This window comes from Gossypium hirsutum, chromosome A11 (assembly GCF_007990345.1).
Source record: "Gossypium hirsutum isolate 1008001.06 chromosome A11, Gossypium_hirsutum_v2.1, whole genome shotgun sequence".
NCBI classification, from domain to species: Eukaryota; Viridiplantae; Streptophyta; class Magnoliopsida; order Malvales; family Malvaceae; genus Gossypium; species Gossypium hirsutum.
Window position 1 is genome coordinate 110,347,796 of NC_053434.1, and position 18,915 is coordinate 110,366,710.

General features: G+C 33.0%; 2 protein-coding genes across 3 annotated transcripts; both read right to left on the reverse strand.

Moving 5' to 3' along the window:
- Positions 1-365: 365 nt before the first annotated feature.
- On the reverse strand, positions 366-4,109 carry LOC107888415 (T-complex protein 1 subunit theta). Its single transcript, XM_016812522.2, has 13 exons — positions 3,702-4,109; positions 3,298-3,560; positions 3,049-3,195; positions 2,759-2,920; positions 2,549-2,626; positions 2,292-2,425; positions 2,031-2,103; positions 1,866-1,943; positions 1,663-1,785; positions 1,377-1,471; positions 912-1,136; positions 738-795; positions 366-646 (listed from the first exon to the last, which is right to left on the reverse strand). Exons 1-13 carry the CDS (start codon positions 3,847-3,849, stop codon positions 578-580), a joined length of 1,653 nt encoding a protein of 550 aa, XP_016668011.2. The 5' UTR covers positions 3,850-4,109; the 3' UTR covers positions 366-577.
- A 2,735-nt stretch (positions 4,110-6,844) lies between these two features.
- LOC107888398 (YTH domain-containing protein ECT2) lies at positions 6,845-10,493 on the reverse strand. Of its 2 annotated transcripts, none has more exons than XM_016812511.2 (7): positions 10,140-10,493; positions 9,426-9,502; positions 8,700-9,254; positions 7,997-8,569; positions 7,695-7,907; positions 7,444-7,590; positions 6,845-7,357 (listed from the first exon to the last, which is right to left on the reverse strand). In XM_016812511.2, exons 1-7 carry the CDS (start codon positions 10,153-10,155, stop codon positions 7,148-7,150), a joined length of 1,791 nt encoding a protein of 596 aa, XP_016668000.1. In that variant the 5' UTR covers positions 10,156-10,493; the 3' UTR covers positions 6,845-7,147. The 2 variants fall into 2 exon arrangements, with proteins under 2 accessions (XP_016668000.1, XP_016667992.1); XM_016812503.2 differs by having other exon boundaries at positions 10,113-10,455.
- Between the last annotated feature and the right edge of the window lie 8,422 nt (positions 10,494-18,915).

Sequence of the window (18,915 nt, forward strand, 5' to 3'; positions counted from 1 at the left end):
ACGGTGTATAAAATACAATATATTAGACATAAATCAATTCCAATTTTTACGTCTTCAAAATATCAGGAAGAAATCATGTGATTTATTTTAGCTAAACCAAAAATTCATGATAAAAATTTCTGATTCAGTTCAGCTAAGCATGAAGAAGTGGGACTTTCGCATCTCAACAAAAGAACAATACTTTTTGGGTCAAAAATGCTGAAAAGTTTCCAGTGCTATACCCAACAGTAAAAAATAGGATAGCTAGAATGTTTGTATTGACCATTTATCAGTTTTTCAGCAAAATATATGTTTCTTTTGAATATGAAACATTTCGCGCAAATGATGAAATTAATATGAGAACTCGGGATCTAACAGAATGTCAATGGAAGCAACATTCATCACATTTACTGATGGAAAAATTACAGAATTGATTAGCACAAAACAAAAAACACAGAACCATAACAATTTTCAAAACAAAAGAAAAACTTTGTTTCAAAGTGTTTTTAGCATCTCCGAAGATGCCTAACAAAGTCCGAACCAGCCCTGATGAGAAAAAAGAGAAAGGAATGGCATATAATGTTGCAGATCAGAAGACTTAGTCCTCATCCATCCCTGCAGGCTGCTCTCTCCTTCCAGGACCTCCAGCTGGTTTTGCCATTATAATCTACAAAATTGAAGGAATAGAATAGTAAGCTTGGCGAATGAAAACTTTTGAAACCCAAATATATTTTCTAGCTCGTTTCAAGTTAATTTACCTGATCAACCCGTAGAACAGTGCAGGCAGCATCAGCAGCATATTTGAGAGCGAAAAACCTGTGGGAAGAAGGGAAAAGACATGAGAAAATAAGATAAAGATTGTATTTTTAGTGTACTGTGTCCTTCGCAGAGAACTCATGAGCTAGAAAAGTTGAGAACAAAGAGCGACTTACTTGGTGACATAAAGATCCCAAATATTCAGGATTGACACATCTTTGCAAACACCATCCTCAGAGTCACCTCCCCCCAAGTCAATACCCACTTTGGTATTTCCGGATGCATGTTTTTCATACAGCTTAGATATGATATCCATTGGATTGAGACCAGCATTCTCTGCTAGGGTTCTTGGTACCATTTCAAAACTTTCAGCAAACTTGGCAATGGCATACTGATCCAATCTGCATAATATCCAATTTTAGAACTAGTAGCCTCTTCTAATACTTATCCAAGTCTACTATAAATTTCAAGAATTATATTAGATCCCTAACAGAGAGACGAAACATAAATGATAAATGCAAAATATAAGACTAATGTGTGTTACTATGTCCAACGACATAAAGGATGTAGGTGTAACACACAATATGCAGGATGATACTTTGTAGTAAGGAAGTAAAAAGTAGAAAAAAAAAATAGATCACCCTGTTTCCTTGAAGGAGAACTCTTTCAATCTTCTAGCCAACTCAATTTCAGTAGCTGCAGCTCCAGGTACCATTCGACTGTCCCTGCACATTGCCTGACCAAAAAAAAAAAAGGTGGCATTAAGAATGTGATAATGATACTTCTCTTGAAATTTACATCTAAAAACAAACAAGAAAGACTGTCTCAGAAGGTGAGAAAATCAGAACTCAATAAGGTTTGTTGAGGAGAACACTACAATACATGAAAAAGTATATAGAAACAAGGAAAATATTAGGCAACAATCACCTTATATGTGTTCACTCCATCATCAACAGCTCTTTCAAGATCATCCAATATACTATCAGTACTTCCTCGTAAAACCACAGTGGCAATCTTGTTACCACCTTCTTCACTTCTCACAACAGTGACCTACAATCAATAGATAATACAGCATAAGATGAGAAAAGGACAAGAAACAAATATGAGTAAAGCAAACTCTTCAAACATACCCGAGAACCACCAATTTCCTCGACTGAAATTGAATCAACAAATCCCAAATCATCCGGCTTTGGTTGGCTGAGTTTTAACTGTCGAAAGAATCAAAGGTTCATTAGATTACAAACCAAAAGATACGATCCTTTTTTCTTTTAACATAATCTAGACAGAATGCTTACAAGAGCAGAAGTTCCCGTAGTGCGGCAAAAACGCCTCAGTTCAAATTTTGAGCTGATTTTCAAGACCATTAACCTGCAAGAAAAGGATTCCAAACTAGACATGTTAAACAAGGCTGCAAAAGCTCCAAAGCAAAATATATATGAATCTGAAACTAGACCAACACATCAATCAACTATGCATATATCCGACTTTAACAAAGTGGTCCAAAACAAGAAAGAAAAAAGCAGAATTAAAAATGTGAAAAAGGAAGCTTAATATACTTGTAACGTTCACAGAAATGTAATGCCATTTCACCAACAGCTCCTCCACTGACAATAACTTTGGCACCAGAATCAGCAACTGCTTTGATGAGTTCCTCAACCTTAGCTTCTTCAGTTTTAGAATAATTCTCTAGCTGCGAGATGAGAAAACCTTCCAAGGTTAGACATATTTGACCAACGAAAACCCCCTAATGCCAATTACTTATCACCATAGAGATGGGCCAATGACAAAAACGTGTATTATTCTCCTAATTTACCTGCTCAGCTGAGTGAATCAATACAGTTCCTTTTGTTTCAGTGGCAGATGAATCAACGCCACTGGCAAACACAGCCACCTATGACAAAGTGAATAGAAAGGCACAAATCAGAAGGCAGTAAAACTTATATTTTCAATTAAAGATTATATCACAACTGTTATAGAAATCAATCAACTAGAAATGGGAAGAGGGAGAAAAATGATTGTAGACCTTTGCCTTCTCCATACGCTTTATACTTCCCACAGCATCACCTTTTAAAACCATCCCTCTAACAATTGTACAATTATGCAAACCCCCTCCAACAAGCTTTGACACACGGACATTATCAACATCAAAATTTGCAGGGTTCTTGGGGCAGACTTGGATGCATGCCTATGATGCAAAAGAAACAAATAAAATGTAGCCATGATATCCTTCAAAAGTGAAGAGCTAATAGACTAATGGATCAATCATAGACAAAAAAATAAATAAATAAGTAAAAAGAATAAGTTGCAAGTTACATCAGCTATAAGGGAACATAATATGTCTTCCTGTCCATGTTGTTTACTAGCAACAGCAGCTTTCATTCGAGTAACAACTTGCTCTTTATTCCTAACATCCATAGTTTCAGAACCTTTCTCCACAAGTTCCCCCAACACCTCAATTGCCTACAAATGTTACAACATAAAAACTATAATGGCAAATCCAACACCTTATCATAATTAGCAACACTCAAGTCATTCAAGTTCTTAGTAAAGCAAAGGGCAAACCTTGCTAATGGATTTAGTATATCCACTGATGATCTCACTGGGGTGCAAGCCCATCCTAATAAGCTCCTCTGCATTTTGGAGAAGCTCACCGGCAAAAGAAATCGTCAAGTTAGCGCCATCTCCGATCTCCTCTTGCTGAGCCTTACCAGCTAGAACTAAAATCTTGGCCGCAGGATGTTGAACCTCGAGCTCATTGACAATAGTAGCAGCATCATTGGTAACAAAGAGCTTGTCTAAATGATTAATTACCATCTTATTCATGCCTACAGAAAGAAAAAACAGTAGATCGATCAATTGAGGCAAATGAGGCGGCATTTGAAAAAGAACAGTCGATGGGGATTTCAAACAGAATCGAAAAAAAAAAATTGGGCAGATTTCAAACCAAAGAAGAGAAAAGGAGGTACCTTCGGGGCCGAGGGAAGTGCGGGTGATGGTGGATAGTTGCTTGCAAGCATCAATGTTTTTGAGAACAGCTTCGTCGAGACCTGAGAGATGCTTGTGACCTTCCTTCAGCATGGATTGTATGCCATAAGGCTGCATTGAGAACCCCATTTTTGTTCTATTGTTGCTCGAAACCCTGACTTTAGGAGTGGAGAAATGGGGGAAAAGATTCAACCTTTACGCTTGTTGGCTTGGAAGAAGAGGGGATACCGAAGTATGTAGCAAGTGCTTGAGTGGGTTTTTAGTCCCAGGAAAGCCCTAGAAGCTGGAAGAACGCATTTCACGCGCCCGCGGTTCACGTGAGAGAGATCATTTGCTTTTCTTTTTAGGGTTAATACATTCGGAACCTCCAAAACTTTTCATATCAATCCTGAATTAGTGTCATGTTATCATATTTTAAATTTAAAAAAAAAGTTTAAATACTAAAAAGATATAAATTATCTTCGTATATTATTAATCAATTTTTAAAAATTATTTTATAAAACTTTTAAGGTTTAATATAACATTTTATATTCAAACTAATTTGGTACTTAAGCTTTTTTAGGTTCAATTTGGTATTTAAACTTGTTAAATTATATATAAATTACCCCAAAACACTAACTGTGTTAAAAATTTCAATAGAGGAAACTTGTGTTAAAAAATTATGTATTGAGCTATACTTAATGAATTAATATTGAACGAGAAAATAAGAATTTTAAAAAACAATGTAGAAGGAATTCATTATTTTAAATTAATAAAATTAGATAAATAAATTAAACTAAAAGTAATTGAACATTTAATGTCTTTGTTTTCTTTTGGATTTTTTTTATATTTTATCTCAACTTTTTATAGTATTTTTAAATGTGGCTTGAAAGATGGTACTCTTTTTGTTATTTTAATATTTCATATGGGTTAGTTGATGGGTTATAAAGAATTAAAAAAATATTTTTTTTTTAAATATTTTTAAATTTTTAGAGTTAAGACTCAATTGACGAATTTTGTAAATGTTGATGGCCAAATTTATTGATTTTTTTAGAATTAGAACTAAAATGACAAATTTTGTAAACATTGAGGGTTAAATTTGTTGAATTTTTTATATTTAGGATCAAGTTGATAGAATGTGTAAACATTGTAGAGCTAATTTTGTTACTAGATCAGTAAAAAAGCCCACATTAGCTTAGAATGACTAAAATATTTAATTTCGAAAAATTTAGTGATTAAATCGAAAAAAATTAATAGTTGGATGACCATTTTTATAATTTACCTATAAAAAAATAATTTCCAGCATGGGTTTAAAATACCACGTCATCATTTAACAAATAAATTTTAACAGAGAGGTTAATTTGCACATTTTGAAATGTATAAGAGTTAATTTATCTATTTTTTCAATAGAAAAATTGAAATACAATTCGCTCCTAAATACAGGGCTTCTCTAATACTTTTAGAGTATATTGAGATATGACACATTTAATGGATAATATAGTGTTGTTGTGTATGGTCCAAAACTCTTAGAAAACCTTGATAACAAATGGTAGAGTAAATTTATGGATAATAGTTTTGTTAGAGTAACTGGCTAATTTATGAAAATATTAATTAAAATTAAATAAGGCTAGTCAGATCAGAATTAATCTTCTCAATTTACACATTAGTTCGTCTAAAATTAAATAAAAACAATCATTTACTAATAATGTCAATGAAGATGGTGGCTTGATTGTGATGCAATCACAAATAAACTGTCCACGAAGTGGGGTTAGTCAGCTTCTGCAGTCAACAGTTTTGGAGACTATGCAATAATTGAACTATTCTTCTCTAACACGAACTCAAACCGAAGTAGATTACTAGTCCTATGCGACATTCTCCTCAAGCTGTGTGGCCTTAATGTAACAAGTTGTACTTGGTATGATCACTGCAAACGATGGCAGCAATATTTGAAGGTTGATTCTACGATTCATTGGAAGCTAGAGCCTATTAAAGCATATGTCATTTGGTTTTTTTTACACAATTGGGCATTGTGAGGGACTCAACACGACATCCACTCTCAGAGACAGTTCATATGCTGGCTTCATATTCATCTACTAGATTTCAATTGTTCATATGCGAGATCATGTTTTCAAAGATAGGCTGATGTTGTTCCAAGGTCGTCTTATTCCCTCATCCATTTCGCATCTAACATAGTTGAATTTCATTCTTCTCCTGTGGGCGGGCATTCAGGGGTTGCCTGAACTTTCCATCACTTCTCTTCGATTTTTCTTTTCTTGAATAACATGCGCAAAGATGTCGAGCAATTCGTCAATGAATGTCAAGTTTGCTAGCTTTATTTATGCCTCCAAGTGGACTGTTTCATCCCTTGCCAATTCCCAACTTGGTTATCATGGTGTTTGTTGACAGTTTATCAAATATGGGGGTTTCATTGGCTTGCCATCCATTATCACTAGTGAATCTGCTGCTGCAACTTTTGTGATACAAATTATTTGTTTTCATGGAATTCCAAATGAGATTATGACAGGTTCTGATGCTCTTGAACATCGACTGTAAGGAACTACTCACACCACTAGCACACATCACCGTCACCAAATCGACGGACAAACTGAAGCCTTCAACAAGTATTTGAAAATGTGTAACACATCTTACCAAACTTTCACTCAAATGACTCCCTTCAAGATTCTACATGGCCGTCAACCCCCAACAATCTCTAGTTATATCCGAGATTCGACTGGCAATTCCTTAGCTAACAGTTACATGCTCAGAAGTGAATGAAAACATTGGCTGATCAAAACCAACGAGAAGTTTCTTTTAAGGTAGAGGGCTAAGTATATGTTAAAACTCCAACCCATTCGTCAAAATTTTACAACGCCGTCACAAATTAGGCAAGAGATACTTTGGCCCCCTACAAATGACTCGTATATTATTGGCAATTTCGAACTCTGCCAAAATTCATCTTGTTTTTCATGTTCATGTTTTCATTGCTTCGCAAATGTATTGGTACCCCATACCAATAAATCACTCATCCATCACACTTACGCTTTTTATTTACTGAAAACGTAAGAAAAATAAAATTAACTTGACCTCCAAGTAATAAAACAAAGTCGGCCAGAATGAGAGAACAAGACAAATCAGGAGGCAAATATAAGACTAGACTTTTCTGCTTAAGCTTTTTTTTTCCTTGTCAACTCTTTCTCATTAATAAAAACAAAGAAAAATAAAAACAGATAAAAATGACAAAAAGAAAAGAAAAAAACTTATAAAGACTAATGAGCAGTCACATTCTGCCCGTAGCGAAATGGTTTTTAACACTGTAAAAGGTGCTTTTACCTATTCCTACATTCTAAGGAATAAGCTATAAGACCAGTCCCAATACCTGATACCAATTTATCTAACTTCTTCATAACAAACCCGAAGTACAACCCTGTTCCAAATCTACCAATCCAATTTAGCAAGCACTGGCTGCACACACCGGTTTCACGGGGCCATCTTCGGTTACAACAACTGATCCATTCTCTTCTATATGTTTAACATCTCCATTCGCCTTCGCTACCTCCGCCGTCGATGCAGACGTTGATTTTTCCGAAGCCTCCTTTGCTATGGCTGCATTTTGTTTGCTATCAGTTACAGCATCATCATTAGGCTCCCCATTCGAAACCTGTTTGGAAAGAATTTGAAGTGGTTAATATTTAAACAGCATAGTATAAGCTATGGGGAAACATCTTCAGTAATAGTCAGCTGTACCTGTTTCTGTAAAAGCCGATGCTTAGCCTTTTTCTCTTGGATTATCTTTTGACGAGTCTCGTAGAATTCAAAATCATCAAGAATGCAGGTCTTACTTGAATGATCCTTAAAGATTTTGAGAATTTGAATCCCTTGCTCAAAATTAACCTACAGCAACCAACAACCAATTTATAAATTACAATGAAGGATAAAAATCACGAAAAGGAGAAACATGACACTCACACATACACATATATATAAAGAGAGAGTACCTCTTGGGTGTCTCTACTATTGGTGACAGACTTGTTCTCATTGTTCTTAAGCGTTATGTGCCTCAATGAAGCATTTGGAACATCCTTGACGATGTGCCACTTCACAGGGAAGCAACCAGTCCACTTGTCTTGCTGCCAATACTCTACAGTTTTATTAAAATCAACCGGACCCACCATTTCTGCTAATCCAACAAATTGTCCACTGGTATTAACCTGGAAAAGGTGGTACAGACTTAGTAAGAATCAAGCAAATCATACACTCGGCAAATCAAGACAGAAGATTGTGATGTAATCATACTCACCGAAAACAGTAGAAATACAGGACAGCCATCAGGCTTCTCCTTGGCCTCCCGGAATGCAGCATCGAGTTTCTTGTTGCCATTAGATGTACTGGCCCATACGTTGTATTTGATGCTTTTGTGGACATCATCCTCACTATAGGATTTAATGACGAAAAACATACCATCTGAATAACTCTCGGGAAAATCTTCTCTATTGTACTGCTCTGTATCTGGAACAAGAGAAACAATGTCCTCATCATTGCTCTTGATCAATGGAAGGTTCTGATCTTTGACAGCTAGAGTTGCATTTCCAGAACCATCCTTATTCTTATACCCTTTTACTCTGGGTCCTTTGTTTAGCTCATTGAAACCATCAATATTCTCTTTTCCATAACCACGGAACCTAGATTTGTTGTTACCAACATTATACCACCCTAGACCTTTCTTCCGGGCATCATATCCATATGATCCAAACCCAGAACCGCCTCTAATGGCATTCCCATAATGACCATAGGTCACATTGTTAGGGTACATGTGGTTCATGTATCCATATGATTGGCCTACACCTGATGATGGTCTTGCGTTGTGCATATTCTGCATTCAGATCAATAGAACAATTAGGCCAATCAACAATGAAAGAAGCAAGAAATTATGTTACTATCAATATACTTATGCAACTTTGCATCTTTGCTCATGCAAGTAAACTAAACAATTTGAAACATACCATGACATGAGGGAAGGGATGAAGGTTCTGATTCCGCCCAGATGAGAGGTTGTTTGTATATGAAGAGAACCCACCATTTGCAGTTTGTTCAGATTGCCCATTAGGAGACATGGAAATATCTAACCAAGGTATTGGCGACTGATTCCCATCATAGCTAAACCTTGGATCCTGGTAACCTTGAGATAGATTACCAGTTGGCAAGCCTCCTCCTTTATAAAAAGCATTAGGATTTAGAGAGGAACTCTTCAAGGTTGGTTTTAATGACCCTGATCCACCACTTGTTATACCATTTGAATTTCCTTTATTTGTATCAACAGATAAGGAAGATTGATCAGTTGCACCGAAACTCGAAACATCAACTTGAGGAGCATTGGCTTGACTAGTTTGCAGAGGTGGTTGGTAATAAGGGCTTGGATAGTAGTACTCTTGCAAGGCATGTAGCTGACCATCATGTCCCATAGCAGGAAGAGGTGGACTGGGAATAGAATACGGCGCATATGACATGTAACCATAAGTTTGCGGGTACATGTAAGAGCCATTGTCACCGTAAAAATCCTGTCAATAGAAATTAAGTACATCAAACACACACATCCATACTCATCCTAACATATAACCATTTTGGGTCCAAAAGCAAATCGATAGAATCTAATAACTTCAATAACCATTTAATCTAACTAATAACAAAGTAAAACTTTTATCAGTACAAGAACCAGATATTAGAACTACCTTCTTGACAGGCTCAGGAGCTTTTGTGGTCTTGGATTGAGAATCCAAAGACAAGTTCTCAAGTGAATCTGCAACTTCTGTAATTGTAGGAAGTAAAGGATGAACACAAAAATAGTGAATATAAAAAACTAAACTCTACAAAAGTTCATATATATCCAAAGCATATCAGTCACTTAAAGCAAGCAAAGAAGCCATAACTTCAAACTACCAATACGACATAAACCTCTCAATCAATATTTATCTTTGTAGAGATGGAAACAATCAAAGATCCAAAGGGAAAAAACACATTCAAAATCATAAGCTTCAAAAACAATCTCAGTCAGATCTGTAGAAGATGAAAATTTTGAGCTAAACCATTAAAAAAGAAGTAAACCCTACTAAAACATCACAAGACATATTTCAACAGCAAAGATCCAACTATAAAATACACTCAAATTCATGAACTTCAATAACCATCAAAATAAAATCCATAAAAAAACGAAATTTAACATAAATAATGGGAAAAAAAGATACAAACTTCTGCATAAACTTAAAAAAAAAGTACCCTTTGAAGATAATTCCAGAAAAAAATATATTGATAAGTAAAAACTTCAAAACAAGAAGCAAACACTTAAGAACAAAAGAGAAAACACTAAAAACCAATCAAAAACACATTAATCTGCAAATCTACAAAAAAACAAAGCATACCCAGAGGAGTAAAGTTAGCAAGGATACGATCAGGAGTGGCCATAACCAAAGATCAAGGGTGTAGATTTAGAGAGAGAAAGTAAGAGGCAGAAAGAGAAGGTGAAGAAAAAACCCTAGTGTTGGAAAGTTTAAGAAGAGAAAAGAAGGAAGGCGTGGAGAAGGGACAGCCGCCAAAAACCCAAGAAGCCTTAAGGGGGTGGGTTTAAGAATACACACACAATGGAGACTAAAAATCTTTTTTTTTTAAATTATTTAAATAAAACAACGAAATTATAGGGTTTCTTTAGAGAGAGAGATGGACTTGTTTTTGGCCTTTGGGTAAATCACCAAAATGGAAAAACGGTGATTCAAAATAACTCCATGGCTCCACCTCCAAATCCGGATTCCCTTGTTCCAGTGGTAAATAGAGTATTTTTCATTTTATTGGAGTAGAATTTTGTTTGATTTTGGACTTTTTCTTTTGATCTGTGGAATTTTGGATTTGGTCTACTACTTAGTTTAGTTTCATATTGGGCCAAGGCCTTAATCTTTCTTTCAATTCTTTTTTTCCAATTTATACGTTGTATTTGTATCGCAATAACTAAGAGGGTGTAAGTTGGTGCATTTTTTAAGTGCGCCTTTTTCTCATTTAAATCTTAATATCTAGTTAATTGAGTATTAACTTGATTATTATGAGCACTATTATTAATGCATGAGAACATGGATTCAAGTACATTAAAGTATATTATTCTTCTATTTATGAGTTGGAAAAGAGTTATAATTAATTTTAGGTATTGTGTAAATATATAAATAATCAAAACATATAATAAGGTTATATCTAAAGAAAACTATATTTTTTTATTATTAATTGAGAAAAACGTATTGGCTAAAGGTGGCCTTAAACCATTGTATTTTTCTTTTTTTTTTAATTTTCCTTAACACTTTGATCAAAATTGAAAACACAGTGTTTTACTCCTTTATTTTATCAAAATAAATAACTAGAATGATATATTCATTTATCAGTAAAATAAAATACTACAAGCTTCAACATTTCTATATTAAAGAATACTGAAAGATCAAAATTTATGAATATAATTTACTAAAAAGTATTTTTAGATAATGTTATGCAATTTATTTTTATTTGAGAATGTAATTTTTTTTGGTTCATTTAATGTGACTAAATGATTAGCAATTAAGTACAAATAAAGTTGTTATGTATGTTTACATAATTTCTTTTATAAGAGGTAGGGATAGAGATCATCAAACAAAATAAATGTCAACTAACATGTGATTTAGTCAAGGCTTGTATTTTTAAAACTACTAGTTGATACATTAATGTGTATGTTTTAAACTTTAACCCTGTTTTTAAATTGAATAAAGGCATCTACTAATTTTTTTATAAGAGAAGTTAAATCGATTTGGAAGCTCATTTTTAGTCTAGGTTTAGAGGGAAAATATTATTTATTTGATATGTCTAAATATGTATCAAATATAAGTATTGTGTCACATTATCATTGCAAATAATATCAACATCTTTATCTTTATGTCTTAAATTACACTCGATCACAAGCTTTTTCTTGACCCGTGCTTGATTTTTTTTTAGATTGGGATTAGTGAAATACAAACTAATTATATTCTCCAAGAGGGATAAAAATTAGGCTGAAACCAAGTTAATCAACTTAACCAACATTATTCGGTTTAAACTTTCTTTGGATGCAAAATAATCAATGGTAAGATGAAATATTGGGAGAATATTTTTTCTCGCTACATTGATTTTGTGTTCAGAAAACCTGTTTAAGCTCATTTTTCGTTGAAAGCATTCAACCAATCCATCTTTATCCAATTTGAGAGTGTCCCTTGCCAAAAGTTAAGGTGTTGATTGTGGTTTAACATGTTACTCCAGATGTGTCTTAATTCAACAAAATTCCTTAACATATGTAGTGTTGGTTCCATAATAGCATTATAGATTCTACATTGATTGTCATTAATCGATCTTTTTTTCTTCCTAATATTTTTGTTTGTTAACCTATCATTTGAGGTAAGCCAAATGTAGGTTTGGATGCGATGAGAGATTTTTAGTTTTCATATCTTATTAGCATTGTGTGATTGGCAATGTCTTCTTTAAGGAGACTTCAATAAGTTGATTTAGTGGAGAATTTATCATTAGGAGTAAAACTTGAAATTATCTTATCAAGTTGCAAGCAATTGAAACCAATTTGGGTGGTTGAGATTTGCTTAATGATTGTAATTTTGTGGAAGAAGATTGGGAAGTTTTTTTAAGTCCATATACCATTACAAATTAAATTAAACATTAATTTGTTATTAGAAAGTGAATCTAAGACAACTAGAAAACGAGTAGCTAAAGGTTATTGTTCATCAATCCATTTTCCCTTCTAAAAGCCAGTCTTGTCCCCTTCTCCAATTGTCCTTTTCAATAAAAAAAATTAGAAAACAAGTAGTTAAAGGTTATTTTAGAGTATTAGTTTACAATGGAGATATTTTTGTGTGTATAAGAGTTGCTACTTGTTGTACTAATGTTTTGCTTGGTTGAGATACATAAATATTTTTCCCTTAAAATTTGCACCCAAAAAGGCTCCATCTTTTATAGGCAATCTCCAACCTAATATGGCAAGGAGAGCAAGCTTTATCTCATTTATTTTCCTTATCCCCAATCCATCCCAATCTCTAGGCTTGCAAACTATTTCCTAATTTATATGATGGATTCTTCTTTTCTCAATTATGCTTCCTTAAAGGAACTCCCTATTTAATTCATCAATAAAAGCACAAACAAATTTTGAAACTTTCGTCATCTTTATAGTGTAAGTAGGAATGGAAACATAAGCAAATTGGATAAGTACTAATCCACCTGCCAAAGAATGGTTATTAATCTTCCAAAACTGTGATCTGAGCCTAAACTATTTCCTATAAGCTCTAGTAAGTTCACTTTTGAGACACTCTCATTTATAATGGGGACTCTTAAGTATTTGTTAAAGTTATTAGTTTTAATGATGATTATACCTCTAGTTAGTTCTCTTGGCACCTTTTCTTGATATTCTATGACAAAAAAGATTTTAGATTTGGCAGAGTTGGTTGTTTACTCGAACCATATGTTGTTGGTCGTTTACCTGAACCATTTGTTAAACATCTCAAAGGTTCATTTAGCTACTTTTGTAACACCCTATACCTAGTCCAGTCGTCGAACCTGAACTATAAAATGCTATAACAGTAAATCAAAACATTCGAAACCAATTTATTCATTATTATTCAATAATCAATAAATACAAGTTAATTCCATGTTAAACACACTACGAACAAAATCGAGTCTTATTCAGCCTTAAGAAAACCTTTGAACAAGTTCAAAACTAAATCGGGACCAAACTTAAACATTTACAAAATAATAAGTAAAATACAAAACAGGGGTTTCCAACCACTCAAACAGAACCAAAAATATCAATTCATAACAAATTCCAATCATTTCCATGTTATTTAATCATGTTTGGACCTTAATCGGGCTTATAGAACATTTAAAACAAACAAGAATCAATTCTAGACTAAATTGAAACTTATACGAAAATTTGGGTAAAAAGTGTAAACAGGGATCACATGGCCTTAAGGCCAGGCCGTGTGACAGACTGTGCACATGTAACTCAAGGTCACACGACCGTGTCATCAGGTCATTTAACTCACTGTGCCCGTGTGAAAAATCTTACACCTAAAATCATACAACCACACAGTCGTGTGAGTGACTGTGTATGGCACATGGCCGTGTGACAGCCCATGTCTCAGGCTGTGTGCATTTGAATTAACCTTAAGTCTAAGCTTTTTCATCTAGCATATCTTATGTTTCGAGCCAAAGAATTTCTAATCATTTTTACCTATTCAAAATGCATGAAAATATGACAAAATAAACCAAATCATCCAACCTAAAGGACTAACTAATGTGCCCTTATTGACACCACATATAAATCAAAGTTAATCATCAAACTAATTCATTCAACTTGTCTGTTTTAGATTCATGTACCAAGAATGTTCACACACATAACTTGTTACCATATATTCATCAAAAATATCATCCAAACATGACTATAAAGAACACATTACCAAAATACCAAATATGCAATGTGTACATTAAATTGCATCCTAGTATACTTATAACTAAACTACCAAAACATGTTCAGCATTTTCAAAATAAGCATCTTATATACATGCCACAAGTAACCAACTTTCCAATTTCAAAAGTCTACCAAATCAAATTACGGTAGATGTGAGCTTTTTGTTGATCCAGTTAACACGTTCCAAACATCCAAAATTTACAGAAAAGTAGTAACACGAGTAAGTATATAAAATACTTAGTAAGCTCATATAATAAAAACAAATAGATTACCTTAACCATTCAATAATTACATGAATCAATACGAAACAAAATCACCTATCATAGTATTCAAAACATCAACCATATGAGAATTAGTCCCAACCACAATTATAGTTTCAAATGGTAAAATACCAACTTTAACTCAAAATTTATCATGAATCAATTTTCTAATTTATCAATTTGCAACACTTTCATCACTTAAACTTTCATCATATATCCTTGTCATATTCATTCATATCATGACATAGTTCAACAAATTTCGGGTCAATAAGTAATGAACATACAAATATTTAGAGTTTGTAATTTGTTTATTCATTGAAACAGTTTCGTATCAAATAACTTTTATTCTTCCAATGGATCTTTGTAAAAGTATTCAATACATAAGTCCAGAAACAAATAACGCTCGTAAGAGCTAATCAAATACATAATAAATATGTCAGGTTACCCGCCTGGGCTAAACTATGACAAGATAGAAAAATAGCCTGGCCAGGGCTATGTAAGGTTACCAGTCAAGGCTAAAATTTAAAACAACAACAGATTACTAGTCCAGGCTAAATCCGAGTCACATGTACATCCGAGTCTGCAACACATGCTGGAGCTCGGTCCAGAACAGCAATTCAGAGAGAAATCTCATGCATGAAACTTTTACTCGATCCATCAAAATTATTTTAGAGATTCAATATTTTTCACATAAATCAATTTCATATCAGTAGTGTTAAATATACATAAATATATATATCATTAACATCATTTACTAACGAATTATAACCAAATATAATAGTATGAACTTACCTGTCAAAGTAATTTAACTATCAGGGACTAATCGACAATTTTTTCCTTTTTCCTCATACGTCCTCCAATTGATGAGATTCTTGATCTAAAGTATAGTTTAATTAAATTAAATCAATTTTAAACCACATAAACAATCAAATTTGTGCATTTAAGCCTTTTTAATCACATTTTATGAATTTACCCTTAAAATTTTACATTTTATTCAATTTAACCCCTAAAATCGAAACTATTAAAATTTCACATTTAAGCCCTAATACACATAATTGATTCTAATTCCATCCACAATCAGCCTTCCGTCACTTGAAAATTACAATACTTTCATGCTAAACTTAACATATTTACATATTAGTCCTTAAATGCAAAACTAACAAAAATTAACTTAACAAAATAGTCCTAAAACATTTCCAAGCTTCAAAATCTTCCATTTAATATCAAGAACATCCAAAAATCATCAATGGTAATTTTAACAAACTTTAACAGTTTTGAAAACAGAAATACAGGTTAACTAGACCTAGTTGCAACGATCTCAAAAACATAAAAATTACAAGAAGTGAATTAAAAATTCATACCATGAAAAGTAATGAAAGATGATAGAAAGCTTTTGAATACTCATCCATGGTGATTCGGTTTTCAAAGGAGAAGAAAAAGATGATGAAGTGTTATTATGTTATTATTATTCAAATAATTTTAATCCAAAAACCCCACTAACCGTCCACCCACCATGAAAATGGCCTAATTGTCTCCTAAGTCCTCTTATATTTACTAATTAAACCATTTAATCAATATAAGTCAGTAGAGATTAAGTTTTACGTCTTTTACAATTTTGTCATTTTTTCTTTAATTAATTATGCAAACGTTAAAATTTCTAAACCAAAATATAATACACCTATGTAACAACTTCATTATGGCCTCGATTTATGGAAACAAGTTCTCAATACCCCATTTTCCAAAACCACTTGACTTTAGAGATAACCTACTTGCACTTAACTAATTATCAAATAAAATTCATTTTATCATAATGTATGCCTCGTAAAATATTAAATAATAATATTTACATACTCACTTATCGAAATTGTGGTCCTGAACCCACTATTTTTTATACAACTGAAAAATATGTTGTTACAACTTTAATTTGATCACCCTTTTGTAAAAGAGAAAAGGGCATGGTCCTCAACAAAGCATAAAATGATAGATGTTTAGACCCTTGCGAGAGGTCTTTATATTTTCCATTCTTTAGGTTCAAAATTGTTGTGGATGATATGAGATAATCTTTCCATTTCATAGCCAAGTAGATAAGAGGATTGAGGATCCCCTTGCCTCAATCCTATTGATACGAACTCTTTAGTTTTACCTCCGTTTCAAATAAGTGAGTAGTATGTTAAAGTAATGTAGGACATAATGAAGGAAATAAAAGAGCTAGTCGAGCCAATTTATACGAGGTTTCTTTGATAAATTTCCAATTCAATTAATCGTTTGCCTTTTCAAACTCAATTGTTCATTAAAAGACCGATATTTTTCTTCCTCCAAGAATGCAATATTTCCAAAACAATAACCATATTATACATGATTTATTTGTCGAAGCAAAACAACATTGTCAGGGGCCAATGAGAATAAAAAGCACCATCATAATCTTGTCAATCAAAATATTTATGATGATTTTATAATTCATATTACAACTATTTGTGGGTCGAATATGATTCATATTTTTAGGCCAATAGCTTTTCAAGACAAGGGTGATAAGAGTTTTGTTGAGTCCCATATGTATAATTCAAGTATAAATAAGGCTTCATGAAAAACCTTACAAATATCTACCGTTATAATATCCAAATTTTCTTAAAAAGAGAAAATCTTGAAATCTATCAAGTCCAATGGTTTTATAGAGGGCAATGTTGAACATAGTAATCATGTTTTCCTCAACCATGACTAATTGGTGAATTTTATTCATTTGAAAGTTGTCAAGGTTAGTAAAATAGACTGTAATGTTGGGTCTTTCAATATTAGACATATTTTAAGTAAATAAGGTCTTATAATGTTCCACCACAAGTTTCTTAAGGCAAAAGGTATATGCTATTCAAATGTTGTTTGATTCTTTTAATGCTCCAATCTTATTTTTTACTTTTTCCAAGTGTAGGCATATTTTATATTTCTATCTTCTGATTATTTTTGTTTCTCCCTTGATTTTGAAACCATAACATCACTTAATGCTTAAAAGTTTATGTGTAACTTTCTTATATTTATTTCTTTCTTAAGCTTTGAAAAGAAAAGGTTGCCTTTGTCGCATAAAACCTTTTGAATATCTTGATTAATTTTGGCAAATGTTAATCTTTTAGCACGAAAGGTGTTCTAAAAGTAAACTTGTTGAACTTTTATAAGGTAACAACCAATTTTTCTAGTTTGATTGGTAAACTAGCAATGTTTTCATCACAAAACTTTGTTGTTTCCTAAAATCCTTAAGGGGAGTTGTAACACCTCTTTTCTAACCCGATTGTCGGGTCCGAGATATAAGATGTCATATTCATCGCTGAAACAACTACCGCCAAATACATTGTAAATAAATCATTCAAACATGAAATCATGTCATAAACACATTCATATTATGATTCATAAATAAATCCGAGCCTTGATTGAGCTTACGAAATCTCTTTTGTTGACCCGAACATAAAATAGAACCAAATTGTAAAGTTTTGAAAATTTAGGGTCAACATTGTGACGTCACTTCCTTCTCATTGTGATGTCACCAAACAGTCTATTAAGTCGTAACCTCAAGCCACTCGACACCGCGGCATGACTCTCTATCGACTAACGTTGCGAAGAGGAATGTAACGCCCAAAAAATTTAAATATTGATTGTCAAATTCTATATTAGTTAAGTCTCTATATCGATGGTTATGTGCTTAGTTTATGTGTTCGAGATCAGGTGTTCAAGTCGCTTCTTTGGAAAGTTTTGCCATTTTATCCTAAATTAACCTCTATCCTTGAACTATTGACTTAAGTTTAATTATGTGCGATTTTGTATCAAGAATGAGCTTGCTGGTTTGATGGTTAAATTTTTGTGTATCTTCTGGTTTCGTGTTTGAGTTTCTGTACGCGCAATAGGAAATATTTTTATACTTTTAGGGGGATTTTAGTTCCCTTTTTTAAATTAACAGTTTTGTGGACGTCTTTATTCAACTTTCATTTCCTTTATTTTTTTTATATTATTTTATCTTAATTCTTTTTCCTTTCTTTTTGATTACGTCCGTGAAGTGACTACCGAGACTAATTGAGGGTTGTATGTTGTTCGCTGTGTAATTTGGAAGGTTATCAGGTAAGTTATGTTGAAAATTCCTTTTTTCTTCCACGAATTCTTGTTGTTCTTCTTGTTTTGTCAAAATTACTTTTCCGCTTAAATTACTTGTGCAATAGACCATTTTTTAGTGAAATCGGAACAGTGGTTTCGGGACCACAAATCCGATCCAAAATATATTTTATTTTTATTTTACCATGTGGCCCGTAATATGATAGAAATGACGTTTGAAATTTTTGATATGAAAATTTTATCGATTTAGTGCCTAATTACGAGAATGACTAAATCGCATAAAATACGAAAGTTAAATTCTAAGTAGCCATGAGGATCAAATAGCTATGAATTCAAAAACTTAAGGTCCTTATATGGTAATTA

What these genes read in the sequence shown, in the direction of transcription:
- LOC107888415 (XM_016812522.2), bottom strand. Translation starts at nt 3,849, where the DNA reads ATGGGGTTCTCAATGCAGCCTTATGGCATACAATCCATGCTGAAGGAA. An exon ending in TGATTCACTCAGCTGAGCAG is followed by an intron (nt 2,426 to 2,548) that starts GTAAATTAGGAG and finishes CTCATCTCGCAG; the next exon opens with CTAGAGAATTATTCTAAAAC. An exon ending in TTCTCCTTCAAGGAAACAGG is followed by an intron (nt 1,137 to 1,376) that starts GTGATCTATTTT and finishes GATATTATGCAG; the next exon opens with ATTGGATCAGTATGCCATTG.
- LOC107888398 (XM_016812503.2), bottom strand. Translation starts at nt 10,155, where the DNA reads ATGGCCACTCCTGATCGTATCCTTGCTAACTTTACTCCTCTGG. An exon ending in ATAGTAGAGACACCCAAGAG is followed by an intron (nt 7,591 to 7,694) that starts GTACTCTCTCTT and finishes TGGTTGCTGTAG; the next exon opens with GTTAATTTTGAGCAAGGGAT. An exon ending in ATCGGCTTTTACAGAAACAG is followed by an intron (nt 7,358 to 7,443) that starts GTACAGCTGACT and finishes CTTTCCAAACAG; the next exon opens with GTTTCGAATGGGGAGCCTAA.